We start from the raw sequence: 27,424 nt of genomic DNA on the forward strand, positions 1-27,424 counted from the left end.
CATAACAATATGTTAAATACTTAACTTCACAAGCTGGTAAAGGATGAATTCCTGAACCACAGTTTACAATCGGTACATAAAAGTACACGAAGACTTGATTTCTTGATGCTGCTATAAAAAATGAAAAACATCAGTCTGTTGCTGATGTTTGTCCTACTTCTGCGCGTTGGAAGTGCATCTTCCCTTAAATTACTAAAATTGCAAACGTCTGCTAATCAGTCAATTTCCAGTCTAAGAAGTCCCTGCATCATCAAAAATGCCAGAAAGTGAGCTTGCAGTAGATGCAAGGAGGCTTAATTGAAAATAAAGTGCTCATAATAGCAGCGTAGTCCTCCTCCTTTCTGCCCCCTTCCCCTCCCTCTCTTTTGTTTACCACCACCTTCCTTTTACATGTAATTGGGAGCACATTTTACATCAGGTCAGTCAGTTTGAGCGTTTGTTGCCTCCAATGTTTGTGCCTGGTTCCTGCTTCCACTTATCCCGCTGGATGGACCTTTAATGAATTCACCTTCAGATTACCAGATCACACATATAACTGAAAGGACACTTATAAGCACTGGTCAGCGAGAAGTAAGTAACTTATTCGCATGATGACTTTAACTATGAGAAATAACATGAATTGTTATGAATTTTTGATTCCTGCGTAACTTCTCAGAGGAGTATATTTTGGGAGTGCTTTTTCCGTCACTCCCTAAAGTTAAAAAAAAGCTTTTCCAGGTATGATTTATGCAGGAGGTACATTTTAGGGGAGCAACTCCTGATTTTCGCAGAACTCTGTTTACCACTGAATTCTGCATCTGCATTTCTTTCCCCTTTCCTGTAAACCCACTTCTTACTCCGTGCTGTCATGATTTATGCAGTTGGAGTAATAAGACACCTGTTTCACTGCAGTTGGACTGTGTTCAGATTTTGAAAGAACGAGACAGCAGCTCTCACGCAGATTGAATTGAGGAGCTAAACGCATTTAACAGTTTATTTGGCGAGTGCGCGTAATAAATCCAGTGCTGTTGCTCAGCACGCACAGATCGAGTACAAAGTATCTGCAGGAAAAGATGGAGACAGACTTGTCAAGCTTATCTCACTTAGCATAAACTCCTTAGACAAATGCATCTGAATACATAACATAATGCACTTGTCTAAGGAATTGCTATCATGCTGTAATATATACTCACATCCTTTTGTCGCTTAAACTGATAACCCAGCTGGACTAAGGTGTTACTTAGTGTGCTTTTAGTAATCGCTGATTAACATTGATTCATATATTACACCAAACTTTCTTATCAGTAACATGTACATCCTACAAAACTAGTAAAAAGGTGGTGCGCAGTGTAAAATGTAAATGAATCCAGGAACTTTAATTTTAAAAATTGCACATTAAAGATACTCTAAAATGTTGCCTTGCAATTTATTTTGTTTAATATTTTCTGAATAGTGTTTGTTTAAGTTACAGTTCATCCTCTGGGTTGGTTTGCTCGTTAGACATAGGTATTATTATAGATGTAATAACATGTAATAACAATTTTTTACCAAATAAACAAAAACTAATGATACATTCTTTTACATTTTTATTTTATTTCAGTTTTCCAAGTATTTGAAAATCATTTGAATTTAAAAGTTTTCAAAAGTCTTATTTTTATTGTTATATCTGTGAGCTAAGATATTTTTTTTTTTACATCTAGTTGTAGTTTTTAGTTTAGTTTTAGGCAACTGTAATATCATTGGAATTAGGTTTTTCTGCATCTACTGCACTGTTTAAGAGCCATAATTGCGTGCATTTGCATGCATGGCAGGAGTAACCTGCACATCTGTGAAGGCACCAGATTCTCTGCGTGTTTGGCAAAAATCTAAAGTTGCGATAAAGTGACAGACCTGAATGAACCGATTATTCTTTGACGTTTAAAAGTTTCACATTTTCACACGTAGTGCTATAATGACCTTATAAATTCAGATTAACATGCCACCGTGTTGATACTCATAACTCTGACTGGGGTTTTTGGTTCTAACACCAAGAAATCCTGGATGTGTCAAATGTTTTTTGCAGTGCATCCCTCAGTTGTTTGCTGTGAATCACACAGTGTAAATAAGCAAGTAAATAAAGCAATTTAAATAAGACAAACACCAGTCACAGAGTTCTTTGAAGAAGTATTAATAAAATCAGCCCACACCAAAAGGAGAAATGGACAGGCATTTCACTCAGCTGTTCTTTTATTGATTTAAACAAACAAACTAAAAGCAGGTTCGCTAAAGAATAGTTGACATGAAACAGCAGTACACACAATCACCACTGACCACCACGGCAGTTGGCTTAGGTGGTCAGTCCCAATATTCTCAATCCCAAAATGTTTTTTCGCCACCACCACCCCACCCTCAGCTCTTCAAATCTCTTTCCCTAATTCAGCTTTAGCGCACAGCAGCACAGTGATCTGTTGTCTGGTTGGATCTTCAGCATCGTTCAACTGTCCTGAAGTTTGGCTTTTTGCACCTGTAGCTGTCGGGGACTTCAGCAGACTATCAGCATGGCTACCGTGGTGAATTGGCAATTTTTGCCAGGGCAGTATCTCAACCTGTGTAGGATCAGCTGAATTACTATTTCAAAGGAACCCTCAGCCTAACCCTGGAAAATGGAGGTGGAAAGATCGCAGTGAATCTGTCCCTAAATTTCTTATGATAACGTACTTTAGACTTCTGGTTAAAATGAATTAGAAGTGTAGGATTATAGATGTGTTGGATTAATTGTTGAGTGGTAATCTTAACTGCCCAACCGGTGAAAACAATCTTCATGTCCTCCTGTGTGAAAAACAGCAAAACCGTTCATCAGATTTAGTGTTAGATGATTAAATAAGGTTCTGGTCACTTTGACACTTTTATCCAGATGAGAGCGATCGTTTCCAGGATGGCAGTGCCTCCAAGCGTTAGGTAAGAGTGGTCACTGAGTTATTTACAGAGCATGAAATTGTCTGTTAACAAATCTCAACCCACTTTAACACTTATGGGACATTTTTTTAAAATAATTAACATCCAGTTAAACAGTTCTCCCCACCGACTTCATTAAGACGCCAATAAAAGGAATATCTTTTGAATGAACGGTGATAAATTTCTCCAGCACAATTCCAAATAATCCTTCTCAAAACACACTGAAGCTGTTCTGATAGCTCAGCGCTTCATTAAGACACTTTATGCTGTCATATAATTTTCTGGACATTTTCCACATTTCAAAGCGGTGTCAACATCAAAACTATTAGTTGAAATATAGTTTTTTTTAAAATACATAAAACTGCTTAGACTGCATAAAGATCACGTTAAAACAAAAATGTTTAAGGTATTTGATTCTTCAAATACCTGTTCACTTTTTTTACAACAGATTGTTACTTCACGTTGTTTTCCCACACACCCTGAGCACAAGTTGGCTGCTTTTCCTGCAATCTGTGGCCCAACCCATCCCTAACCATGTCATTTGGGATTGCCAGCTCTCCAGCACTCTGCTTCTTGGTAAAATAGCTCTTCCAGAAACTCAAGTTGTGCACTGTTGAAGAATAATGTTCCCGCAAAGCAATTTTTTTCTACAAACTTTGTGGGATGTTACATTCAGGAAATTGCTTTCAATGGCCTTGAGTTCTGAATAAATCAAGTGTCTTTAGCAAAGCGTCATGGGAGCCCATTTTGATCTTAAGTGGGCCTGAACATTGAAACTTTCTTTTCTTTATCAAGTTTAACTACGCATTTAATCCTTCAGATATCTTAATGTAAGACAAATAAGTGCAATGGTATGTCTCAGTTTTTCCACATAAAGAAATTCTGCTTGACTCAATGAAAGAAATCTGTCATCATGACTCTCTGAGCTTAAATTGTAAGCAATACATCTGTAGTTCTGGTTGGTATAGTGTGGTAATGCCCAGGGGAGTGGTCTGTATCAGTATCAGTAGCAATGGCTGTAAAACCTGTAAAAATACAGTAAAACGTCCAAAATAAATGCCCTCCTTAATGTTTTCCTAAGAATGGGCCAGTGGCCCAGACTGGAGTCTTTCCGGGTCGATTCTGATGAACGCACAAGACTTAATTGACATTAAGTGACATGTTGAAGTGAGCAAAAATGTGCTTGTTTAGCATGTAGTTAATACACATGTGGACCTTACAAAAGACTCCAGCTAATGGAAAACTGTTCCAGGGTAAGGCACTGTGAAGATTTATTTATTGTTTTTGTGTTTCCATGGGTGCTTTTTGTGTCTTGATATCTTCAGTATTGTTCTGTAAAAAAATTACAAAAACATAAAGGAAATAAAGTCGAATGAGTAGATCTCTCCAAGCCTTTGATGAGTACTCTCTAAATCTGGGAAGATGGCAAAGTGAAAAGCTGAAACAGAGGCAAACAAAACTTTCTGCAGATGTATTCAAATTTAAACGGAACCTATTATGCTTTGCTGGAACTTTCTGTCATTAATAATAATAATAATAATAATATTTCAGAGACAGAAGCTCATAATGAACATGCTCAGTTTTTCAAACTACAAGGTGCAAGTAAGCACTCCAACATTTTTTTCCCCATCTCTATGCATATGATGTCAGTGAGAATGGTTATCATCCCTAATATAGTCATCTTAGCCACACCTATCTGTCACTTAAGCCTTCTGTTTGCGAGGGGCAGCCAATCAGAAGAAAGTTAGCCACTGTCCAAACTGGTAAGCTGAGGAGCTACACCAAGGCCCGGTATTAGTAAATCATCCAAAGCTACTCTTTCAGATACCAAGAATAAAAGTATAGAGCCGGAAATGAGTGTAATAAATCACCTATAACACCCATCTTCCTGATTTGGGGCGATGTATAATATAACTCCAGGACTCGTAAATCTGCAACAGCAATGTGTTGAGCTGAATGTTACTCTGGATGTCTGAAAGTTCACTTAGTTTTCTTAGAAAGAAACCGTATCCCCAACCCTGTAAACACACACACAGAGGGAACAGCAGCAGTTCTTGCTTGTGAGGAAGACAGGTTATTGAGGGTTGGGTGAAGGGTGGCTGAGCTGGCTTCCCGCTGCAGAGTTTGCAGAGTAACACCAATCAGATGGCAATAAATCTTAAACATTGATCCCACAGAGATACAGAGGTAGCTTTGCAAAACGTGGGATTTCAGCAGAGGTTCTTCTGTAACATGCTCATGCACAGGAGAAACGTTAAAATGACAAAATAAAGCAAACGATCCAAACTGCATCATGTGCATGCGGCACGTCTGAAATCTTTAAAAAAGACACTGAACAAGCTGAGTCTAGCTTCACCACCATCTCCGCCTTCTCTCTCTCTCTGTCTCACTTCAGTTCACTCCCTCACTGTCTATATAAAGTCAGTTTGACTGAGTATCTTCTGCTGCGTGTGCACTCAGCACCAGCCATCATTCTCACACACACTCACTCTCACACACACAAACTCCCGGTATGCAGCTGCTCGAACTCCTGAAACGCTTTGCATGAGGTGGCCGTTTCTCTGGAATCTTATGATCCTACATATTGAGGTAAGCACACAGGGGCTGGTCAGTACCATGAATCTTATGGACCCAGAGGGACTCTAAGTGGTAATAAAATGGTATCACTGTGGATGGATAAAGCTTAGCTGCTGCAGAAGCACTGCTGGGACTTAATGCACAGGATAGAACAACTTCCTTCTGTCAGCTGGTCCATGATCAGTCTGTGCTGTAGTCTTATATATGTTTACGTTGAATAACTGCTTTGCTGTGATCAGTGTTTAGATGTTCTTTGGAGTAGTGTAGATAAGTATGTTCTTTAAAGAACTACAGTTACACAGTTACTCACATGCACCTTTGGATATTTGTTCTATTTTACTGACTGTTTTACAAATCTGTGAGATTGTATATACAAACCAAATATTTAAGGTAATTTTATGCTGTTAAAGGATGTGCTTCATAAATACTCCTGATTGGAATGCATTTAATTCAGTAAATGGACTGCCCCCTTGTGTAGTCCTAGCAGCTGTAAAAGTCTTCGGAGCCCAAGTGCTTTTTGCAGTCATAGTGTGACAATTTATTGCTCTAATTTTGGATCCAATCCAGCGGACCTGCTGACTACAGCACCACAGTCAACGAACTTCAGAGGATGAGAGCTTCTTTTGTTTTCCTTTTCTGGCTTACAGACCAGTAATGCAAAATGAATAGCAAGTGGCAGACTTATCAAATCCCAGTGAAAATACTACCTTCTTAAATAATTTCCTAAACTTCCCAGAAAGTGTCTGACATATCTGTTGGTTTTTTAGTTCCACGGCTGTTCCACACCAGCACTGTAACTTTTGATCAACATCACCTAAAGGGAATAAACCAAATCATAATTCTCTAACTTTCCATCCAGTGCTGGAAAACCCCCTTTTTTGGGGGTCATCACTAACTAAAGGCTTCTGTTATACATATGTGTACAGATGATGTATGAAACAACAACAACAACTGCACTGCCACACCTCAGGGCTTTGTTTCTTTGTCATTGATCCTTGGCGCTGACAGCTATTTTTTTTTAAAGGAAGTGAGCCCTTTGCTCCTCTTTACTCATTTGAAACTAACTGCTGAATTACACATAAAAATCTGTCTGTGGTCCCGTGTAGTGTCCCCTCCTTCAGAGTGTGAGGGGGACGGGCTCCCCAGTGGTTACGGCTCTAGGGACTCCATCCTCAGAGCCAGCACAGAGAGGGACTGGAAAAGACGAAAACGGGGGCAACTAGGGCGGCTTAACAGGTGAGCACCACTGTTATGATCGCATCTGTTTTAGCTATTCATGACATGGATCGCTTATCTTTTATAGATACTCATGCAACATCTGTTCAGTTAAAGGCAGGTCACAGAGCAGGCTTTATGTGCTGGATGTTGCATTCAATGTGTGTCAGCAGAGTGGTGATGACTGAGTCCATTTAATGCCTGCTGTGGACCTAATAGTCTGGCTGCTGCAGGCGTGTGGGCAGTCTGGGCTGCTGTCAGGCTCCGTAGTCAGTGTGTAACCAGTCTACTTGTGTGGTTGCTGATATTTCAGCTGCAGCAACTCCAGTGCTGAGGCTGGCAGAGAGAAGCAGCAGCCAACGTTTGGACTGAGTGGAGGTGCAGCCATGCGCTGCTCCACCCTGCTCGCCATCTTGACGGGTGTTCTTCTTTACTTGGTGCTGGGAGCTGTGGTGTTCCGTGCCCTGGAGGCTCCGCAGGAGGAGGGCGTGCACATGAAGCTGCAGGACACACGCCGGGACTTCCTGCTGAACTTCTCCTGTGTCGACTCAGACAAGCTGGAGGTTCTTATAGAGGTACAGAGAGGAGCCATTCACTATCTGGCTTTTATTTCGAAAATGTAAAAATTGTTTCCGTTTCTCTTTTACAATCTCCATCAGGTACAGCGTCATATTGATTGCTACGATACAATACTAAACAATAAGACACGAAACGATACGATACGATACTACATGACACGATATTACCTGATATGATACTGCAACTAACTAAATCGAACAGCATTGTAGCAGCCCTTGGCATCAAGAACGACAGAAGAGTCTCTAACGGGTGCAGCCATTTATTTCCTCACCACACACAGCTCATTCTCTGGACGTTGAGCACCGTGAAAACTATAAAATAAGAAAAAATTGATACCCGTACAGTACCCTTTGAACTATAACAATGAGCTTAAGTTAATTCAGGCAAGTTCAAACAAGTAATTCTGAGATATACAGTCACAGATTAAATAAAACAAAAGGGGTTACTTCAAACAGCATCAAGGGATTACACAGTTCAGTTAAATAAAATATAACAACAGATCATCTCTCATCACATACCTCAGTCCGCTTGCCAAGGGTGCAAAACTCCGGTAAACACTTAAACACTTCGGCCCGTTTCTCATGGGGTGCTGCTAGCTTGCATGACACACATGTCTAGCTAAAAAATAGCACATGGATGTAAGTAACGTAAATAAAGAATAAAAGGGTTTTCAGATAGCTCACAATACAAACGCAGCAACATACCTTACATTAGAAACACACTTATCATACTTATCAAAGTATTATCGTAACTTACATGGACTTTGTACAACTTATTCCTGCCGCGACAGACTGCTCTATACGCGTTACGTGGCATGCCTCTGATCACATCTGTCCTTAGTGCGACTGCGCATACAGTTCCGACAACCCCCGCAAGGATGACTTATGGTACAGATCAGCGGTTCATTACACTCCCACCAATCATGCTATGATTTACAAACTAGCTAATCATACATGATTTGAACAACAACAAAATGAGACCACTTCAACCAATATACAGGTGTACAAACATCATAGAGCAGGTGCCACCTGGACTGTTACATTGTTTATGTCAGTATGTCAGTTCCTCTCAGATAATAACATGGTTGTTATTATTCTCTTTCAACAAGAACCACCAGTTTTTGAATAGGCCGCTCGATGATGGGGGGCTTGAAAACACGGTCCTGTTTCTTGGTCTGACTTTGGACTCCTACTTGAACTTTGACCCGACGGACTAAACCATCATCGCCTTCGATAGTTTCAACGATACGCCCCAGTTGCCACTGACACCTTGGTAACATATCTTCCTTGATGATAACAATGTCATTCACTTTTAGATTACGGCGGGTTTTGTGCCACTTCTGTCTTGTGGAGACATTCATGAGGTATTCTCTTTTCCACCTACCCCAGAACTGCTCAGTTAAGTATTGTACTCTACGCCACCTCTTCGCTGCATACAAGTCTTCTCTCACAAATTTCCCAGGTGGTGGTAGAGCAACTTTGGACTTCATCAGTATAAGATGGTTCGGAGTAAGAGGTTCAGGTGCCTTTGGGTCACAGATACTGCCCACAGTCAAGGGGCGGCTATTTACAATAGCCATGGCCTCATAAAACAAAGTTCTAAGAGAGACATCGTCTAGTCTTCCTGCACACTGAGCAGTAGTGGCATTTAGCACATTACGAATGGTCCTAATTTGGCGTTCCCAGATGCCACCAGCATGACTTGCAGAAGGAGCATTGAAAACAAACTCACACTGTTTGTCTGCCAGGAAAGCCTCCAGTGCCTGCATGTCACATTGTTTGAGAGCCTCTCTGAACTCATTTTTGGCTCCTACAAAGTTTGTGCCTTGGTCACAGCGGAGTTGGCAAACAGCTCCTCTGAGGCTGATGAAGCATCTAAGGGCATTGATGAATGCATCTGTTGATAGGTCTTCTAGCATCTCGATATGAACAGCACGTGAAGACAGGCATGTAAAGATAAGCCCATACCTTTTGTACTCCTTACGGCCCCGCTTGATGGAAAATGGACCAAAGCAATCCATACCAGAGTACGAGAAAGGAGCGGAGGCTTCAGTCCTTTCTTTCGGGAGCTCTGCCATGCGTTGCTCCTCGGTGGGGCGCCGAAGTTTTCGACATTGCACACATTTATGTATTAACTTGGCAACTGCTTTGCTTCCCCCAAGCACCCAAAACCCATTTGCTCTGAGTTCTGCTAGGGTTTGACTGCGACCCTGATGACAGATGGTGGCATGGTAATGAGACAGTATTAGTCTTGTAATGTGACTTTCCTTTGGAAGGATAACCGGGTGTTTTAGTTCTCGACTGAGCGTTGCCTTTGTCAGTCTTCCACCTACACGAAGAAGTCCTTCATCTAAGATGGGATCAAGACAACTTAGGGGGCTAGAGCATGGAAGAGAGTTGCCCTTCTGAAGTGTCTTTATGTCTTGCAAAAAGGCTTGTCGCTGAACCAGACTGATTACTAGTTCACAAGCTTTTCTCCTTTCCTCTACCGTCACAATGCTACTGACACGATCTGACTTCATGCCTAGTCTCTTAATTCTTGCAACTACTCTGATGAGCGTTGTCCAGCTGGAAAAGCGGCTTAGACGGTTCAGAATGTCATTTTGCTCATTGGCATGGGTGGCAAAGGTTTTCACCGATTTAACTTCAGGGTCACAGACTAGCAAATCTGGTGAAAAATGTAGTGTTGGGTGTATCTCAGGTTTCCATAGAAATTTAGGACCCGATAACCAGTTCGTTGACAGAATGTCCCCTGCACATAGACCTCTCGAAGCGTGGTCAGCTGGGTTTTCTGCCGTATCCACATAGTGCCACTGAGCAGGGTTTGTGGTTTCTCGGATTAGCTGAACACGATTTGCGACAAACACATGGAATCGCCGTGCCTCATTGCTGATGTAGGCCAATACAACTTGGGAATCAGTCCAAAAGAATTCCTCATCAATCTGCATGCCGAGCTCTGTTTTTAACATGACGCTTAGCCTTGCGGAGATTACTGCAGCCGAAAGCTCCAGCCTTGGGATGCTCATGAGCTTTGTTGGTGCGACTCTTGCTTTGGCTAACACAAGGCTACAGTGTACTTCATCCTTTCCATTCTTGTATCTGAGGTAGGAACATGCACCATAACCTATGTTACTGGCATCTGAAAAGTGATGCAGTTCCACCCTCACTATGTTGCCAAAGTCTGGAGGATGGTAGCATCTGGGTATCGCTATTTCCTTTAGCCTGTGTAGATCCCTTTTCCATTGCTCCCACCGTGCATGTAGGCTATCGGGAAGCTGATCATCCCAACCTACGCCCATGCGACACAGCTCCTGGAGAATACATTTACCACTCAGGATAAAGGGAGCTACAAGACCCAGAGGGTCGTAGAGGGAGGAGACAGCGGACAGGAGACAGCGGACAGGATACCACGACGAGTTGAGGGTTGGTCCCTTTTGTCAATGTTGAAGCTGAAGGTGTCACTTTCTATTGACCACTGAATGCCAAGTACGTGACCCTCCGCTGTTGAATCCAGGCTAAGGTTGAGAGGTCCGGTGGTTACTGCCCTTTCTGAAGGCGCAACACCACATAGCGCCTCCACCTTGTTCGAGTTAAATTTGTGAAAGTGTAAACCTCCAGTCTTACACAGCTGCTGTGCATTGATAATCAGGTCTGTAGCTTCTGTGACTGATGGGACGCTAGTCAGTCCATCATCAACGTAAAAGTTCTTTTCAATGAAAGCAGCAGTCGAAGGATAATCGGCTTCGCATTGCTGTGCAAGATATTTAAGGCCGAAATTGGCACACCCTGGAGAGGAACCAGCACCGAAAAGGTGCACCGCCATTCTATACTCTTGGGGTTCTGTTTCCAGCTGACCGCCCTTCCACCATAGGAACCTCAGGTAGTTCCGCATGTTGGGTGGAACATAGAACTGATGGAACATTTTTTCAATGTCGCAGGTGATGGCTACTGCTTCCCTCCTAAAGCGGCAGAGAACTCCTACTAGAGAGTTTATCAGATCAGGGCCAGTCAATAAGGTGTCATTCAGAGAGATGCCCAGAAACTTGGCTGAACAGTCGAAGACCACCCTAAGTTTATCTGGTTTCCTAGGATGGTACACCCCATGATGTGGGATGTACCAAATTGTCTCTCCCTCATGTGCTGGGGGGGCTGGTTCTGCAACACCTTTGCTGATGGTTTCCTCCATGAATGCTGTGTAATGGTCATGGTACTGCCTGTTGGACCTTAACTTCCTCTTGAGGTGTTGCAAACGAGCTTCAGCCAGTCGCTTGTTGTTTGGCAGCATAGGTGGAGAGCTGCCCTTGAAAGGAAGTGGCATCTCATAGTGTCCATCCTTCCTTTTTGTGATTGTGCTGCTGAGGAGTTTTACAAAATGAACATCATCTTGAGAAACATATTTATCTTGATAGTTTCTTTCGCTGAAATCCATTTCTAGGACCTTCAACACATCATTGACCGGAGGCAATGGCATTTCCTTTACTGCCACTCTGTGTACAAAGCTTTGATGTTCCTTTCTATCAAGATATGGATTTGCTGATCCTATGATGCTCCAGCCAAGCACGGTTCTTTGAGCAAATGGATGGTTTTCTGACCCTACAATGACTTCTAGAGGGGCCAGTGCTGATGGGCAATCATAGCCAATCAGCAATCCCACTTCACAGTCTTGAAGTGGCTGCAGCTTGTTTGCCAGTTGCCTCAGATGTGGCCACTGAAGTGCGGTGTCCTTTGTAGGAATGTGAGACTTATCGACTGGGATGAAATCCCTTGTATATGCCTGGCGTAGCTGAACATGCGACTCACTATGGAGCCCACGAACTTGCAATCCACAAGCCACTTTGCTAGCTATGACTGTGTCTACTGCTGTCATTGTACTGAGCCTTAATTGCACTGGCTGAGTCTTCACATTTAGTGCAGAGACCAGATCTCCCAAGATGAAAGTTGAATCGCTCTGTGTGTCGAGCAGAGCATATGTGAGAATCTCACTGTGGGGGTCTTCTGCCAATGACACAAAAACTGGAACAATGCTAGACGTAGCTGAGGAGTATCTTGTCAATGTGTGTGACATGACATTGCGGACTTCCTTTGTCTCATTTCCTGCAGATGGTGAATCACTGTTTAACATTTCACTGGCTCCCTCAATTCTCTCTATGTGCAAGCAAGTTGGATGATTTCGACCACATATAGTGCATGTGTGCCTTCTTTTGCATTCTTTACTAGTGTGACCCTTTCTTAAACAGCCAAAGCAAAGACGGTTTTCACGAATGAAAGCTCTCTTTTCATCAGGAAGCCTTGTGGCAAAGGTTGGGCACTTGGCGACACCGTGTGTTTCATCGTTGCAGACGAAGCATGGTGGTCTTGGCTTTGAAATTAAGGTCCCTGGTTTACCTGCAGAGTGCTTAGCTTGAGCATTGGTGCTGAGTGCCTTGGTTCTCTTAGGAAGCCTTTCATCTGTAACTTTAGTGGTTAGTAAGAAGGGAGAAGTAATGGGGTTGCAGGCTATTCTAGCTTCCCTTTGTAGAAATCTGGTGAAATGAGCAAATGGTGGATACTCTTGACATCTGTCTAGTTCATCCACAACAACACGACCCCATCTGCGTACCAGCCATTCGGGCAGTTTTTTGAGAAGTTTATGATTTTCTTCACAATCATTTAGAATTGCCAGCCCTTTAACATGAGGGATGGCCTCGGCACAACTTTGAAGGAAATCTGAAAACTCTCTGAGGGCTACTGGGTCATTGGGAGCTATTTTTGGCCATTTCATCAGTTTATCCCTGAAAGCCTTTTGGACGACAAATGAACTTCCATACCTCTCCTGAAGAATCTCCCAGGCACCCTGATATGCATCTTCTGAGTTTCGATAGAAGAATCCTTCGACCGCCTTCCGTGCCTCACCAGCAAGATAACTTTTCAAGTACAACATTTTTTCGCCTGCGGGGAGGGGTTTGTGGCCAATCAATGCCATAAAGGATATCTTCCAGTCTATAAACTTTAAAGGGTTACCAGTGAACACTGTGGGTTCAGGTGCAGGCAGACGGTTGGAGACGAACAAGCTTGCAAGCTCCTGTGTTAAGCTGACCTCCTGTTGCCTTTGCAAAATTTCAGGTGGTGCACACTGAGGTCGAAATGATTCAGCCTGTGGATTCAATGGATTCTGAGATTCAGATTCTGAGAACTTGATTTGGCTATCAAGTTGTGATTTGTCATCTGCTTCATACTTAAGGCTTTCCAATCCATCGTAGTTGTTGTAAGCTCTCACTCTGGCTGCTGCTACTTTTACCTCATTTTCTGCCTGTAGCTGTTGCAGTTTAGTTCTCTCTTCCTCTAGCTTTGCTGTCATTTCTGCAATCATTTGTGCTTCCTTGATTTTCCACTCATGCTCTAAGCTACTCTACTTGGCTTGCTGTTCATGTATTCGTTGCATTGCCTTCGCCTGTTCTAGTTTAGCTGCAAGGTCAGCTTCGGCATCCACACGTTTGCTAGAAGTTGTAGATGTGGCTCCAGAGTATGAATCTGAGCCCTTTGAATGCTCTGAAATAACTGTTTCTGTTTCAGTTTTCCCAAAAACAGATCCATACTCCTCCTTACTTAATATCATCCTTACACGCTCCTTCTCGAGCCTGTCATTAAAAGTCTTATCTATATCTTCTAGTCGTTTACTAATGAGATCACAAATTTCTGTTGTTAGGGCAACACACGCATCCATTTTCTTGACAACATCTGGAGTAGAAGTATGATTACGTCGGATAGGCTCATACAGTTCATGCATTAATGCTTCTTTAGCCTTAATGTCCGTTTGTGTTCTAACAAGGTCTTCGTTTGAGCAGAAACCTTTCAGCCTTGTTCTAACTCCTCTTGCTAACTCCTTCCAGGACTCATATGCCTTGCTAAATGACCTTTCATTTTTCTTGGCCTCCTGTTCATGCATCTCCTGCCCCTTTTCTGTTAGTCTTCGCTCTCTGGAGCTGGACCTGGCCTCTTGTGCCTCTGTAGATTTGTCTATTTCTTCAACAGGGGACAACATTATTATTAATTTTATTTTTGGCTTGTTGCACCTGCCCTTTTAAGTGTATATATCTTAACTCAAATGGGTTGAGTGGTGGTTTCAAACTTATTAACACTCAACTTAGATATTTACACCTTTAACCTCACAGACTGGCAACAAAACCAAAATAATACTGATGATGCCCTCAAATAAGACAATTTGCCACTTAAGTTTTTACAGAAGTACAACTGATAGCATAAAGCCCAGATTCAGTCTTAGACATTCTGATGCAAGAAATGTGGGATATTCAGCATCACAACTTTACATGCTACTGTGTTAAATACAGAAGAGGTCTTTCTTTCTTGCATTACTTTAGACTGCCATGTTGAAGATCATTTGCTCACACAGCTTACAAGATGAAGGTGTGCATGACATTGTATTTATAATGTCCTTATTTTGAGTCCTTTACTGATCCAGTAGTCTCTAGATGATGCGATACACTCCTTTACTCACAGTTCGACGAAAGAATAAGATGAGTGTAGATGGCTGCAAGGCAGCGATGAGTTTTCACTGTAGCAGCCCTTGGCATCAAGAACGACAGAAGAGTCTCTAACGGGTGCAGCCATTTATTTCCTCACCACACACGGCTCATTCTCTGGACGTTGAGCACCGTGAAAACTATAAAATAAGAAAAAATTGATACCCGTACAGTACCCTTTGAACTATAACAATGAGCTTAAGTTAATTCAGGCAAGTTCAAACAAGTAATTCTGAGATATACAGTCACAGATTAAATAAAACAAAAGGGGTTACTTCAAACAGCATCAAGGGATTACACAGTTCAGTTAAATAAAATATAACAACAGATCATCTCTCATCACATACCTCAGTCCGCTTGCCAAGGGTGCAAAACTCCGGTAAACACTTAAACACTTCGGCCCGTTTCTCATGGGGTGCTGCTAGCTTGCATGACACACATGTCTAGCTAAAAAATAGCACATGGATGTAAGTAACGTAAATAAAGAATAAAAGGGTTTTCAGATAGCTCACAATACAAACGCAGCAACATACCTTACATTAGAAACACACTTATCATACTTATCAAAGTATTATCGTAACTTACATGGACTTTGTACAACTTATTTCTGCCGCGACAGACTGCTCTATACGCGTTACGGGGCATGCCTCTGATCACATCTGTCCTTAGTGCGACTGCGCATACAGTTCCGACAACCCCCGCAAGGATGACTTATGGTACAGATCAGCGGTTCATTACAAGCATACAGCAAACTTTGAGTTACTGAAACTACACATTTTGCATTCAAAAAGTGACTCTAGCTTTGCCCAGCTGCTGCTTTCTGTTAATCATATATTAACAAACTCCAAACAAGTGTCATGATGACCTCTGATGCCGACTGCCTCTCTAGCTAAAAATACACTTTTGCTGAGTGCGTGACACATACCTGCTTCATGTTTTATACGCACTGGCTGAGTTTGTGGATCCTTAGGATGATCATTCAGATGTGTAACGTGTTCAGTGGAGCTTTGCTGGTGACACAGTGCAGCGGCACAGCACGACGACTATGAGCCAGATAACAGGTGTGGTCAGAGCAGCTATGCAAGGTTCCTTTCATGAGTGTAACTGCGTGACAGCTGATCCACAGATGGGTCGAGCGTTGGCAACCTAGCTGTGATCCTGAGACGCTTGTCCTCACTCTAGAATGAACATTGTAAATTACTGTTTACGCTTGCAAAGCGATCTACACATGAACTCGGCGACATTTGGGAAAAGGTTAAAGGGATCAAAGGACACTGAAGCACGCAAGCAGGTCTTGTTGTATTTTGTGTTTATTTAGAGGAAGCACATGAGCGATTAGGTGTCTTTTTTTTAAATATCCAAATGAATAGGTGAGCACAGTAAGAAGTCCAAGCTGAAACACTTTCTTGTTTCTCTACTTGTAAAAAGAGCATTTGACAATTTGCTTGATTAAAATCATGTAGATACTAATATATTGTGCTTTTAAAAAAATGCACTCATAATATGCAGCCAGTGATGTGATGATAGCGTCCGTTTGGTTCCATCAGAAAAAGAAAGAAAGGATTGGGATGGTTTGGGTGAACTTTGCACCTCAGTGCACTTATAGAAGTGGGGACACAATGCACTTAATGTCGGCTTACACGAAAACTGCTATTGAGCCACTGTGGATCATGTGTCACCGAACTGATGTTACATTCAGATGTTTCATCTTCTAGTTGCAGTTTCCTCCTCAAGCATCTGTCACATAGCACACCATACTTTATCAAAGATCATGCTATATTTTCTACCAGCAGATATTGATGTGGTTGATCATGTGACATTTATTTTATTGAAGAATTTATTAAACAAAAGTATCATTGCCTTGATGTAGGCATGTTGTGTAATTGTCTAATGTTATTTTTGGACACTGAAAGAATTTTCCGGAGGTCTTCAATTCAGGCAAAATTTGTGCAGCTACTTTCTTTTTTTTTTTTTTTTTTTTTTTTTTTTAAATGACATCAGAAACAGCAGTATGCGACATTACGTGATGGCAGAGCTTCAGTTCATCCTTTGTCTTTTTTTTTTTTTTTTTTTTTTTTTTTAATAAATAGGACAGGGGGAATGAATGAGAGAAAGAGGGGGAGAGAAAGAAAGAAAACCAAAGGGGAGAAGAGACGGTGAGAAGGGGGGGGAAGAGAGAGAGAGAGAGAAAAAAAAAAAGAACTCCTGGGTCACCTGTATGGAGAAAAAAGCAAAAAAAACAAAAAAAACAAACAGAGGAGACAGCAAACAACAAAGAGCAACATAATAATAGAGAAAACAAAGCACCATCACAATAAACTAGCTAGTCATAGATATCAATATTTACTAAATAATAAACGATATTGTGCAGCACGCAAGATAGACAGCGCACAGTGTGCTTTGAGGTAGCAGCCAAGAAAGCTTTAGTCCGCGTCTGTGAATACCCATGTGTGCATACCTGTGTGGATCAGCATGCTTGCATTCCAAAGGTTTCTCCATGTAATGATCTGCTAGGGAGTGTGGGGGGGCCACAGCCCCGTCCTCCAGGGTGTGAAGCGGGTATGGAGGAGATCAAAACTCCAGACATCCAGAGGCCCCCAGAACACAAGAGACCATGGAAGACCAACAGAGGGGCAGCCGCGCCACTGTTCCAGTAAGAGCTGAGGAGAGTCCCAGATGAGGGCTCGCCCAGCAGCCGCGGAGCAGAAGTCAGGGGGAGTTGCAGTGACGCGCCCGTGAGCTCCGCCGGCCCCCAGCTGTGCCTGAGTGACCGAGCCCCAGGCCGAGAGGCCGGGGGCACCCCACCTCCAAAGGGGCCCGAGCGAGCCCCAGGCCCCAGGCCCCGACAAGCGGCCGCCAAGGAGTGAGCCGGTGTGTACCCGGACGCCCACCCCCAGACACAAAGAACCACCAACACACCGATACCTGAGGGAGTCCGCCACCGGCAGGGGAAGTGGTGGTGGGTGGAGATAGGCCTCCAAACCTTGGAGGGCCTGAGGTGTCCCCAGAGAGGTGGCGTCTGATACCCAACCTGACATATAGACACAGACATACAGGCACACACAGACACAAACATCCATTCCCACCCTCATGCTCTCATATGCACTCACTCCACACTCAACCAACGTGGAGACAGACATAAAGAGACGCTGTACACACAATCACACTCCCCAAGCGTACTCTACAAACCGGGTCTAGGTACCCTTGCCCCTGGAGGGGGGAACTGCACCCAGACCCAGGTGGTGTTACCCTTTTCCCTGCGGTGGGGAGAGGCAGACCACCCCGACTCCGCAGCAGCAGGGAGGCCCCACACCCCAGACCGCAGTCGGACGGCCAACTCCTCCTCCTAGCCCCTCCCGCTCCAGCAGGCCGCAGAGAATGGGGGTGGGAGAAGACTCCAAACCTCCCTCCACCCGCTCATTGTAGTGTTGATGCATATGTGTTCTAAGGTGCAATTAAAACCCAGGAGGGCATGGAGCTACCTGCCAAGGAGCAGCAGGTAAGCGCATGGTCCCTCCTGCTAGCCCTCAATGACTAAGTGTATTTAAAATTGAGAGGTGGGCAACGACGTCAGGGGTGAGGTATACACCCTGATGGTAATTTGGACTCGGTGATTGTGCCCACCCCCAAGATCCTATATGTATGTGTAATGAGAGTGTGAATAATGTGAATGTCTAAGTTGTGGGATAAAATTGAGGCAGAGGCAGCCAGAAGGGGACGGGGGGGGGGGGGGGGTAGCCTCCTCTGCACCCTGGTGACATACCCCCACTCCAAGGCCCTGCATGTGTGGGTGGTTGTGGAGGAGCGGGAAGAGGGAGGCAGCTGGAGATGGGGAGGGAAGGAAGGGAGGGGCAGGTAACCCCTCCCTGGGGCCAGCTCCCCCGCTGACCCCAGTAGGCACTCCCACCCTCCGCGACCCGCCAGGGAAGGGGGGCCCAGGCCCATCAGACCGGGGCCCAGTGCAGTAGCGCCCTCCGGCTCCACAGAGCCCTGGACAGTCCACCCAACCCCACCACAGAGAAAACTGCACCCACCCCACCATCCACACATCTTCCAGACTACATAAGACGGTAAACGCCCAGGCTGAGATCTTCCTCCACCTCTCCTGTATCTCCCCCTCCTGCAGAGAGTTCCTGAAGAGAAGAAAGCTCCTGCAAGATGTGACCATCCCCCCCACCAGTTGAAGAGCCCCCCAGGCGGCTCGACGCACCGGCGGCACCCTGCTCCAGGGCCGGGCCCCCATGCACCCACCCGCCCACAACCCCGGCAACACACCAACCAGGACCCAAGCCCCCGAGGCCCGGCCCGGGCCCCAGCCCAGAGACGGAGCGCCCCCAGAACCTCACGCCCATCCCGGACCCACCCAGGGGCAGACAGGCTACCAGGTCAGTAACCCACGTCCGTCAGCACAGACCCTCCCCTAGCCCTGCTGCACGCAGCCGCGAGGAAACAGTCACCTGAGAGCCAACAGAGCCCCCAACCGGACGTGACCGCTACCCCGGGTTGAGCCCCCCAAGGAAGATGCCTCCGGGGAACCCCCCGACGCCCTAAGCCTGTCCCTACCCCCTCACCAATCACAACAGTGAAGGCGGGACCAAACTATGACCCCCCACCCCCACTAGGTGATGGAGCTGATAAAAGGGGCCCAGAGCAATTGATCTAATGTGGTGGCAGAGGCTGTATCAAGACTAATGTAATCTAATAGATAATTTCTATATTGGTTAGAATTAAGATTATTTTTATTTTTCCAGTTCATGAGGACTGTTTTCTTGGCTATGCATAGGGCAGTGAAGATCATATGGGCTATATTCTTTTCTGAAGTGACATTATCTAAGCTGCCCAGTAGACACACTAAGGGGGAAGTTGGAATGTTACATTTCAGACACTTTGATAAGTCTTCACATATCTCGCGCCAAAACTTTTGCACTGGTGGACAGAACCAAAGAGCGTGGATGTAATTGTCTGGTGTATTGCCTTGACAGTGTGAGCAGTTGTTGGAAGATGTAAAGCCCATCTTGAACATCCGATGACCTGTATAGTGCACTCTATGAAGTATTTTGTATTGTATTAATTGCAGACTGGGATTTTTAATTAATTTAAAAGTTTTTAAGCAAATCTGAGACCAGAAGTTTTGGTCTAGGTTGACTGATAAATCTGCTTCCCACTTTGCAGTAGGAAGGGATATTGATTCATCTAATTTAGAAAGTGTTCTGTATATTTTAGATAATAATTTGGGGGATTTAAGAGTAAGAAAATGTGCCGCACTTAGTGGTGTTTGTAATTCAACTTGACTGAGGTTAAATTTCTTTTTTACTATGGATTTAATTTGTTGATATTCTAAAAACCTTGTCTTGTTGATCCCATATTGTTCAACTAGTCTGTCAAATGGAATAAATTCTGTTCCCTCTAATATATGTTCTAAGTATTTAATTCCTTTACAACTCCATTCTGGGAAATTAATCATATTATTGTTTTGTAATATGTCAGGGTTATTCCAGATAGGTGTACGTTTGCATGGGATTAATGAAGACTCCGTTATTTTTAGAAACTCCCACCATGCTGTTAGAGAAAAGCTGATGTTGATACTTTTAAAGCATTCATGTCTTTTGATGTTTGAGCTAATAAATGGTAGGTCTGAAATCTCTAGATCCTTGCATAGTGCCTGTTCAACATCTAGCCAGGGCTCAACTAAGAAGGTATGTTTTAACCATTCTGAGATGAACTGAAGCCTGTTGGCTAAGAAGTATTGGTGAAAATTAGGCAGATCTAATCCTCCTCTATCCTTGGTTCTTTGTAGCGTTTTTAAGCTAATACGCGGGGGTTTATCTTTCCAAAGGAATTTGGAAATATATGAATCCAGAGATCTGAACCAATCTTGTGATGGTTTGTTAGGGATCATCAAAAATAAGTAATTTATTTTTGGCAAGATCATCATTTTTATAGTGGCGACCCTTCCCATGAGTGATATGGGTAAAGATTTCCATCTAGTCAGATCGCCTTCTACTTTCTTTAGAAGTGGGATGTGGTTTAGTTTAGTTAAGTCTGAAAGCTTAGGAGAGACATTAATACCTAAATATTTAATATTTCCGGATTGCAGTGGGGCAGAGGAAGAATTATGGAAGGAGCAGTTAATGGGGAGAACTGTAGATTTTGGCCAGTTAATTGAATAATCTGAAACTCTTGAAAACCAGTTTATTAAAGTAATTACCTCAGAGAGGTTGGTTTGTGTGTTTTGCAGAAAAAGCAACACATCATCCGCATAGAGACTGATTTTATGTTCTATGTTCTTACATTTTATGCCCTTAATTGTTGTAGCCTGTCTAAATGCTGCTGCTAGAGGTTCGATAAAAATTGCAAAAAGTGAAGGGGAGAGTGGGCATCCCTGTCTGGTGCCCCTCAGGAGACAGAAGCTGGAGGATGTCTGGTCATTTGTTCTGATACGAGCCGTTGGGGAATTGTATAATATTCTTATCCAGTTTATGAAAGAGTTTCCAAAACCAAATTTGTGTAAAGTTGCGAATAAAAATTTCCAATTAACTCTGTCAAATGCTTTTTCTGCATCTAGAGACAATATTATGGTTTCGATGTTTTTATCGTATGAGTAGTCTATTAAATTAAGTAATCTACGAGTGTTTGTTGAGGAGTGCCGACCTTTTATGAAACCAGTTTGGTCAGGATGAATTAAGAGGGGGGTTATTTTCTCTAATCTCTTTGAGAGAGCTTTGCAGATTATTTTAAGGTCTACATTTAAAAGAGAAATTGGACGATAGCTTGAGGGAAATAAAGGGTCTTTGCCTGGTTTTAGCAGGAGACTAATGTTGGCAGAATTCATATTTGGTGGTAGTCTGCCCTTTTCCTCGATTTCCTGCAACATGCTGTGGAATACTGGTGCCAAAATTGTCCAGAATTCTTTGTAGAATTCTGCAGGGAAGCTGTCTGGACCTGGAGCCTTATTATTGGGCATACTTATCAGGGCTTCCTGGAGTTCACTTGGCGTCAGTGGCGAATCCAGTTCCATTGCTTGACTGTCTAGTAATTTTGGAAGAGTTACGTTGTCAAGAAACAGATCAATTTCATTTTTAGATGGGTTTATTTGTGGTGAGTATAAAGTTTCATAGAAATCCCTAAAAATGTTGTTTATTCTTCCAGGATCATATATTGTGTTCCCCGATAAATCTTTAGCAGCACATATAGTTATTTTTTCTTTATTTATTTTTAGCTGGTTAGCTAGAAATCGACCTGATTTGTGCAGCTACTTTCTGATTCGTCACTGTAAATGTTTATCTGAAAACCTTAGGGAGCTCTTCAGATCTTGGCAAGATGACACCACCGTACCAGATAGAGCAGCAGACTCGAGATGTCAGATTTAAATAAGAGCTTCAGCTGTCCCTCCGTATAGACGTTCTTATCACTGCCAACCCCAGATTCTAAATTTATGGATTTGAAAGGCTAATAAATAATGAGGTGTGCTTGGTGAACTTTCTCCACGTGACTTTTTTTCACATGGTCTGGCTATCAGTGCAGGGTCTCCTTTTGTATATCAGTATAAGCTGAGCTTAGATAAGCGAAATTACAACTTTTACAGCTGCCAGTTTGTACGCTGAAATTAAATAAATATAAGAATATAGATAAATATTAAATCTTTCAAGCAATTCATGAAGTCAGTGTGACAACATCCCCTGGCTCAATTTCCTTCTTTATAAAGTTTTGCTGGCTATCTAAACAATCATGTGACATTGACAAATGATTGTCAATAATAAGCAGATTAATTAATACTTCTATATCACATACATTTGATAGCATGTAAAGTATGAACACCATTGTGTTTTCATAGTTGCTGTTTGCATGTATGTTGTGTATTTCACTACATCTGTGAGGGAATTGTGTCATGAAAACCTGAACCTCTCACTTCTGGTTAGCATTCCCAGGACGTTTCTTGAACACAGTTACTAAGGATTATATTTCTGGCTCCAAATCATCCCTTTCTGCGGTACACAGAGTACACAGGCTGAGACTGAGGTGCGCATGACTAACCTCATAATTTGCCTCTCGCTTTTAATGTAACTTGAGGAGTAAAAGTAACCTAATTATCGTATGCTAAACCCTCTGGACACAAAACCTCACTGCAGTGTCTTCCTGTATCCACTAGAATGCAGGTAAATTCATGCAAAGTCAGAGCTCACTGATACCCGAACAGTTACAGCACATATCTTGTAATTACAGTGTCACTGATTTGATTCCTACTTCAAACCTACTCTTTTAGTCAGTTGTCACTGCACAAATAGAATTTGAAAGGGTGAGAAGTTCAGTCAGTTTCTGCTAATCTGTTGGGACAGACGTACTTGGCAGTAGACATTTCTACAATCTTCAATCTAAACTTTTAATTGATTGGTTTTAATGATTTCTGCAGAGGCCAAGTTAATTCATAACCTCATCATGCTTAGGTTTATGTTCCGATAATTTAATCAGGGAATTTGATTCTGTGCTGTAAGCGGTTCGATATGCCCGGGACAGAATGGAGCCGTCACAGCTGCTCATCGCCGCTAACTTCCTGCTTTTGATCATGACAGTGCATTTTGTACCCCGTAGCAGGGATGGGTTCATTCATTCGTGTGTTTGTTAATGCCTCTTTTCCAGTGAAACATTAATTATTGGAGTGTTTCATCAACTAAGTACTAACCTTCCCCCCACTGTCCCTTCCCAGGAGGTGGTGGAGGCCACTGGAGCAGGTGTGGATCCCATAGGCAACGCTACATTTGTCAGCAAATGGGATCTGGCCAGTGCCTTTTTTTTCTCAGGGACCATTATCACAACCATCGGTTGGTGTCCAGCTAAAAGTCCTTGTTCATTAAATTTAATTGCATGATGGGACTCATTAATTACATCTGAAGTCTTTAAACAACTGCTCTTCTACCTCTGATCCCACATGTGCAGGTTTTGGAAACATTTCTCCCAAAACAGAAGGAGGGCAGCTGTTCTGCATCTTCTATGCCCTGGTGGGAATCCCAATGTTTGGTATCCTGCTCGCTGGAGTGGGAGACCATCTGGGTACTGGGCTGAGGAAAACTGTGGCCAAGATAGAGAAGCTCTTCCTGGTCAGAGCTTCAAAAATTTTTTAAAATGTCTTCTTTACTGCCACTGTAAACATACTTATCCATAGATTTTATAAATAATAGATGGATCTAACATTTGGGTCTGAAGAGTGAAGCCAATGCCTTACATCATCTAAAGCCTACACCTGTATTTGAAAAGAAGAAATTGGTCTCAATTGCATAGAAGCGTTTGGTTCCCTTCATCCAAAACATTTATGGCCTCAGTTGATGGTATCAAGTCTTCTCAGACATAACAAGATTTTTATTTTGTATATTTGGGGTCCAATCAGTGTCAGAAACGTGATAAAATAGGATAAGATTCAGAGTCGGCATAGCTTGGCAGGCTGGTTTCTCAGTCAGACCCAAACCTCGTTCATGACGTCTGGTTTCAAAACGCTAAAGAGGAGATGGCGAAAAGACTGAACTCAAGGCTTAAAAAATGACTTCACAAAGAAATGAGTGACATCACGTCACCACGTCCATCTTTTATATACAGGCTATATATTCATGGAACTAATTGGTTATCCTTTTCTGACAGAAATGGCGAGTTAGTCCCACCATCGTGCGTGTGATCTCAGCTGTCCTGTCCATCCTGTTGGGTTGCGTGCTCTTTGTTGCGCTGCCAATCTTCATTTTTCAAGAGGTGGAGGAGTGGACCCTGCTGGAATCAGCCTACTTCGTGGTTATCACCTTGACCACAGTGGGGTTTGGAGACTATGTTGCAGGTATATAATCAACCACCCACGCTGGTTTGCAGTGGTGCACACAGAATAGGAAAGTGGAAATGGAAAAAGGCCATCTGTCTCAGTATTATTTTAGTTCAAGCGGTGGCCCTTTATCATTCTAGCCAGTTACAAGAAATGGCTTTGGTCTCTGTTGATAGTTCCATTCTTTATAAGAGCTTGAAGGGAGGTGATCCCCACCACCCCCTCACCCCCACCCAATCCATGTGTTTTGATACTGTCAAAGTTTTTAAATGGCTCCTTCTGCTTGTTCTGACATATTTGATTATTATAAAACTTTATTACTGATAAGCTGACATTTGAAACTTTGATGCTTTTATAGGCGGACTTTATTTCAGTACCGGATAATCAGCTGTGCTATTTATTCGAGAGCAGTTCGTCATGTAAATTGCGCAATAATATGTAACTAAGGCTTTCGACAGCTGGAGGAACAAAACACCAAAAAATACAGCATGAGAGAGGCGGCAGTAGGGATAGGCTCCAGCCCCCTCCATGACCCTAAACTAGATAAGTGGGTGGGTGGATCTGGTGTCAGGTTTTTCTTCAGACAGTCAGTGCTCACCCTTACTTTATGCAGAGAGGACAGGTTTATTTCACCCCTGAGGTCACATCAGACCACCAGTATCTCCCCAATAATTAGTCTGCAGGATTTTTTTGTGCTTGTTTTTGTTTTTATTTTTATTAAGATGAGATCCTTTCCACTCTCCACACCCTGTGCACCACCACGGATGCCCATAGCCTGCCACTAGTGTACATCCTGCTTTATTAGGCTCTATAAAAGTGATGCAGCTGAAACACAATCATAGCTTCCAGATCAGTATAGCTTATATCATTTACTTTTTCATACTTTTCTTTTTCGTTGAAGGTATTGATCTGTTGATAAGTAGGAGCTATGACTTAATTAGTCATCCATAAATTTAGCTGTCAGTCGTGGTGCATTAAGTTCACTTAGCGCGGACAATGTCGTAAATTATTTATGATGATTTTCTTCACAGATGAATTATTGATTATCTAGTCTGCTATCTTAACAGTTTATTTACTCCATGGAAATGGATGGCTTCATGGGCGGATGTGTGAATGCGCTGGCCCCTTTTTACCTCCTGCTTCTGTATAATGTGTCTTTGTGTCAAAGGGGATTCAGGAAAGGAAGGCAGCGACCACTGGTACAAACCCTTGGTGTGGTTCTGGATCTTGTTGGGGCTTGCATACTTTGCATCTATCCTCACAATGATTGGTAACTGGCTCCGGGTTCTTTCAAAGAAGACCAGGGCTGAGGTACTCCTGTTCTTTTATGCCTGTTTTATCACCTGCTGTCTCCACTACTTCCTCTCCATCACCTCTGCTTTCATCCTTTTCCTTTCAGATGGAGGAGTTGCGAGCCCACGCCACTGACTGGACTCAGAACATCCAAAATATGTCGGTGGACTTTCGCATGCCAGGAAAAATCGATGACCCCTTTAAACGGCGTAGGAGAAAGCGCCGCCACGGCCCTCGAAGCCATGGTCACAGTGTATCAGCTAACGGGGTGCCTGAGGGGCAAGAAGAGCAGCGTGAGAGTCAGGAAGAGTCTGGGTCATATTCGTCTTCATCATCGTCCTCCTCTAATGAGTCAGGGTCTGGATCGGAGACAGATTCTCAGGCCACTCAGACGGAGCGAGTCCCAGAAGAAAAGCCTGCAGAACCCAAACAGGAGGAGGTTCCTCCTGACCCCCACCTGTCCCAGCCTCTGGACTACTTTGGTGAAAACCTTGCATTTATTGACGAGTCCTCGGATACTCAGAGCGGCAAACTACATTTGGATCCCCTGCTAAATCCAACAAAGCCCAATCCCCGTCAGCCAAAAAGGAGACGCCACAGAAGGCCAGTTCCTCAGAGGAACCACAAAAACAACAGCCCCAACAGCACTAACAAGAAGGAACCCAATAGAAACCCCAGATCCGTTCCAGATTTGCCACCCAAGCCTTGTGAATGATAGCAAATGTATTGAGTCTCGTTTGACAGAGGAGTTTTAATTGTAGAATATATAGTGCCTGCATACAGACATTCAAGATAAAAACAAGATGTCGAAGCCTTAGCCACGTGTGGTTTTGCATTTAATGTTCTTAGCATGTGAGTGTTTATGCCTCCCTTAAAGGTGATGAAGAGATTTTCATGCCAGTGTTCCCTTTACTTGCTGAGGAGTTACTGCTCTCTAGTGGGCCAGGACTGAAGTGCAGTACGACTCTGTGAACAATCTTTATAGTAGTCACGATAAACTTTATACACCAGTGTGCTGAAGAGAGGCTTCTCTGATCTGTGACAGTAACTACTGAATCCCTCCAACAAATAAACAGGTACTCGAGATCCTCTTGTACATTTTTGGTATGTATTGAAATCTTTTTTAAATCCTGTAAACTGCATTATATTTAGATTTTCATGGCCAAATGCATTGAATTCTATTGCACTACATACATCTGCCTAATAAAGTTGTTTTTAATAAAACAAGAAATGAATTGAGCATTTTATTACCAATAGGCAAATATAGTAATCATCTTATTTATATTAAAAAAATATTTTCATTTTAACTGTGGGCCCACTATAATAAAACCCCAAATCTCTATAGTAGATAGTGACAAACAGAGGCTTTTCTGTCATTAGTTTGTTTATCTCTACTTAATTCCTTTTTGTAGTAGGAATGGCAAGGAGGGGTGGAGTATTTACCAACAGGAAAAGGTGCAACACATGGAAATAAATTTAAAAGTTCAATTTTCTTTCTTCTTCACATTTTTCAAAGATTTCCAGCATCA

General features: G+C 43.0%; 1 protein-coding gene and 1 long non-coding RNA gene across 2 annotated transcripts; one reads left to right on the forward strand and one right to left on the reverse strand.

The window, feature by feature from the left end:
* The first annotated feature begins 6,600 nt into the window (after window positions 1-6,600).
* Window positions 6,601-27,092, forward strand: kcnk4b (potassium channel, subfamily K, member 4b). Its single transcript, XM_085469805.1, has 7 exons — window positions 6,601-6,726; window positions 7,019-7,280; window positions 23,508-23,622; window positions 23,738-23,898; window positions 24,434-24,620; window positions 25,771-25,913; window positions 26,002-27,092. The coding sequence occupies exons 2-7, from the start codon at window positions 7,092-7,094 to the stop codon at window positions 26,608-26,610; spliced, it is 1,404 nt and encodes a 467-aa protein (XP_085325931.1). The 5' UTR covers window positions 6,601-6,726; window positions 7,019-7,091; the 3' UTR covers window positions 26,611-27,092.
* On the reverse strand, window positions 14,830-15,598 carry LOC146699883 (uncharacterized). Its single transcript, XR_014922657.1, has 2 exons — window positions 15,389-15,598; window positions 14,830-15,250 (listed from the first exon to the last, which is right to left on the reverse strand). It is a non-coding gene; the product is annotated as an uncharacterized LOC146699883 (long non-coding RNA).
* Window positions 27,093-27,424: the final 332 nt, after the last annotated feature.

Source organism: Copadichromis virginalis, linkage group LG10 (assembly GCF_057382275.1).
Source record: "Copadichromis virginalis isolate Kocher_CV1m ecotype Utaka linkage group LG10, C_Virginalis_male_GT1.1, whole genome shotgun sequence".
Lineage (NCBI taxonomy): Eukaryota > Metazoa > Chordata > Actinopteri > Cichliformes > Cichlidae > Copadichromis > Copadichromis virginalis.

Bases quoted from the DNA above. Each gene is read 5' to 3' on its own strand.
- kcnk4b (XM_085469805.1), top strand. From the start codon at position 7,092: ATGCGCTGCTCCACCCTGCTCGCCATCTTGACGGGTGTTCTTCTTTAC. The intron at 23,899-24,433 runs GTCAGAGCTTCA...CTTTTCTGACAG, and splicing joins AGATAGAGAAGCTCTTCCTG to AAATGGCGAGTTAGTCCCAC. The intron at 25,914-26,001 runs GTACTCCTGTTC...TTTTCCTTTCAG, and splicing joins CAAAGAAGACCAGGGCTGAG to ATGGAGGAGTTGCGAGCCCA.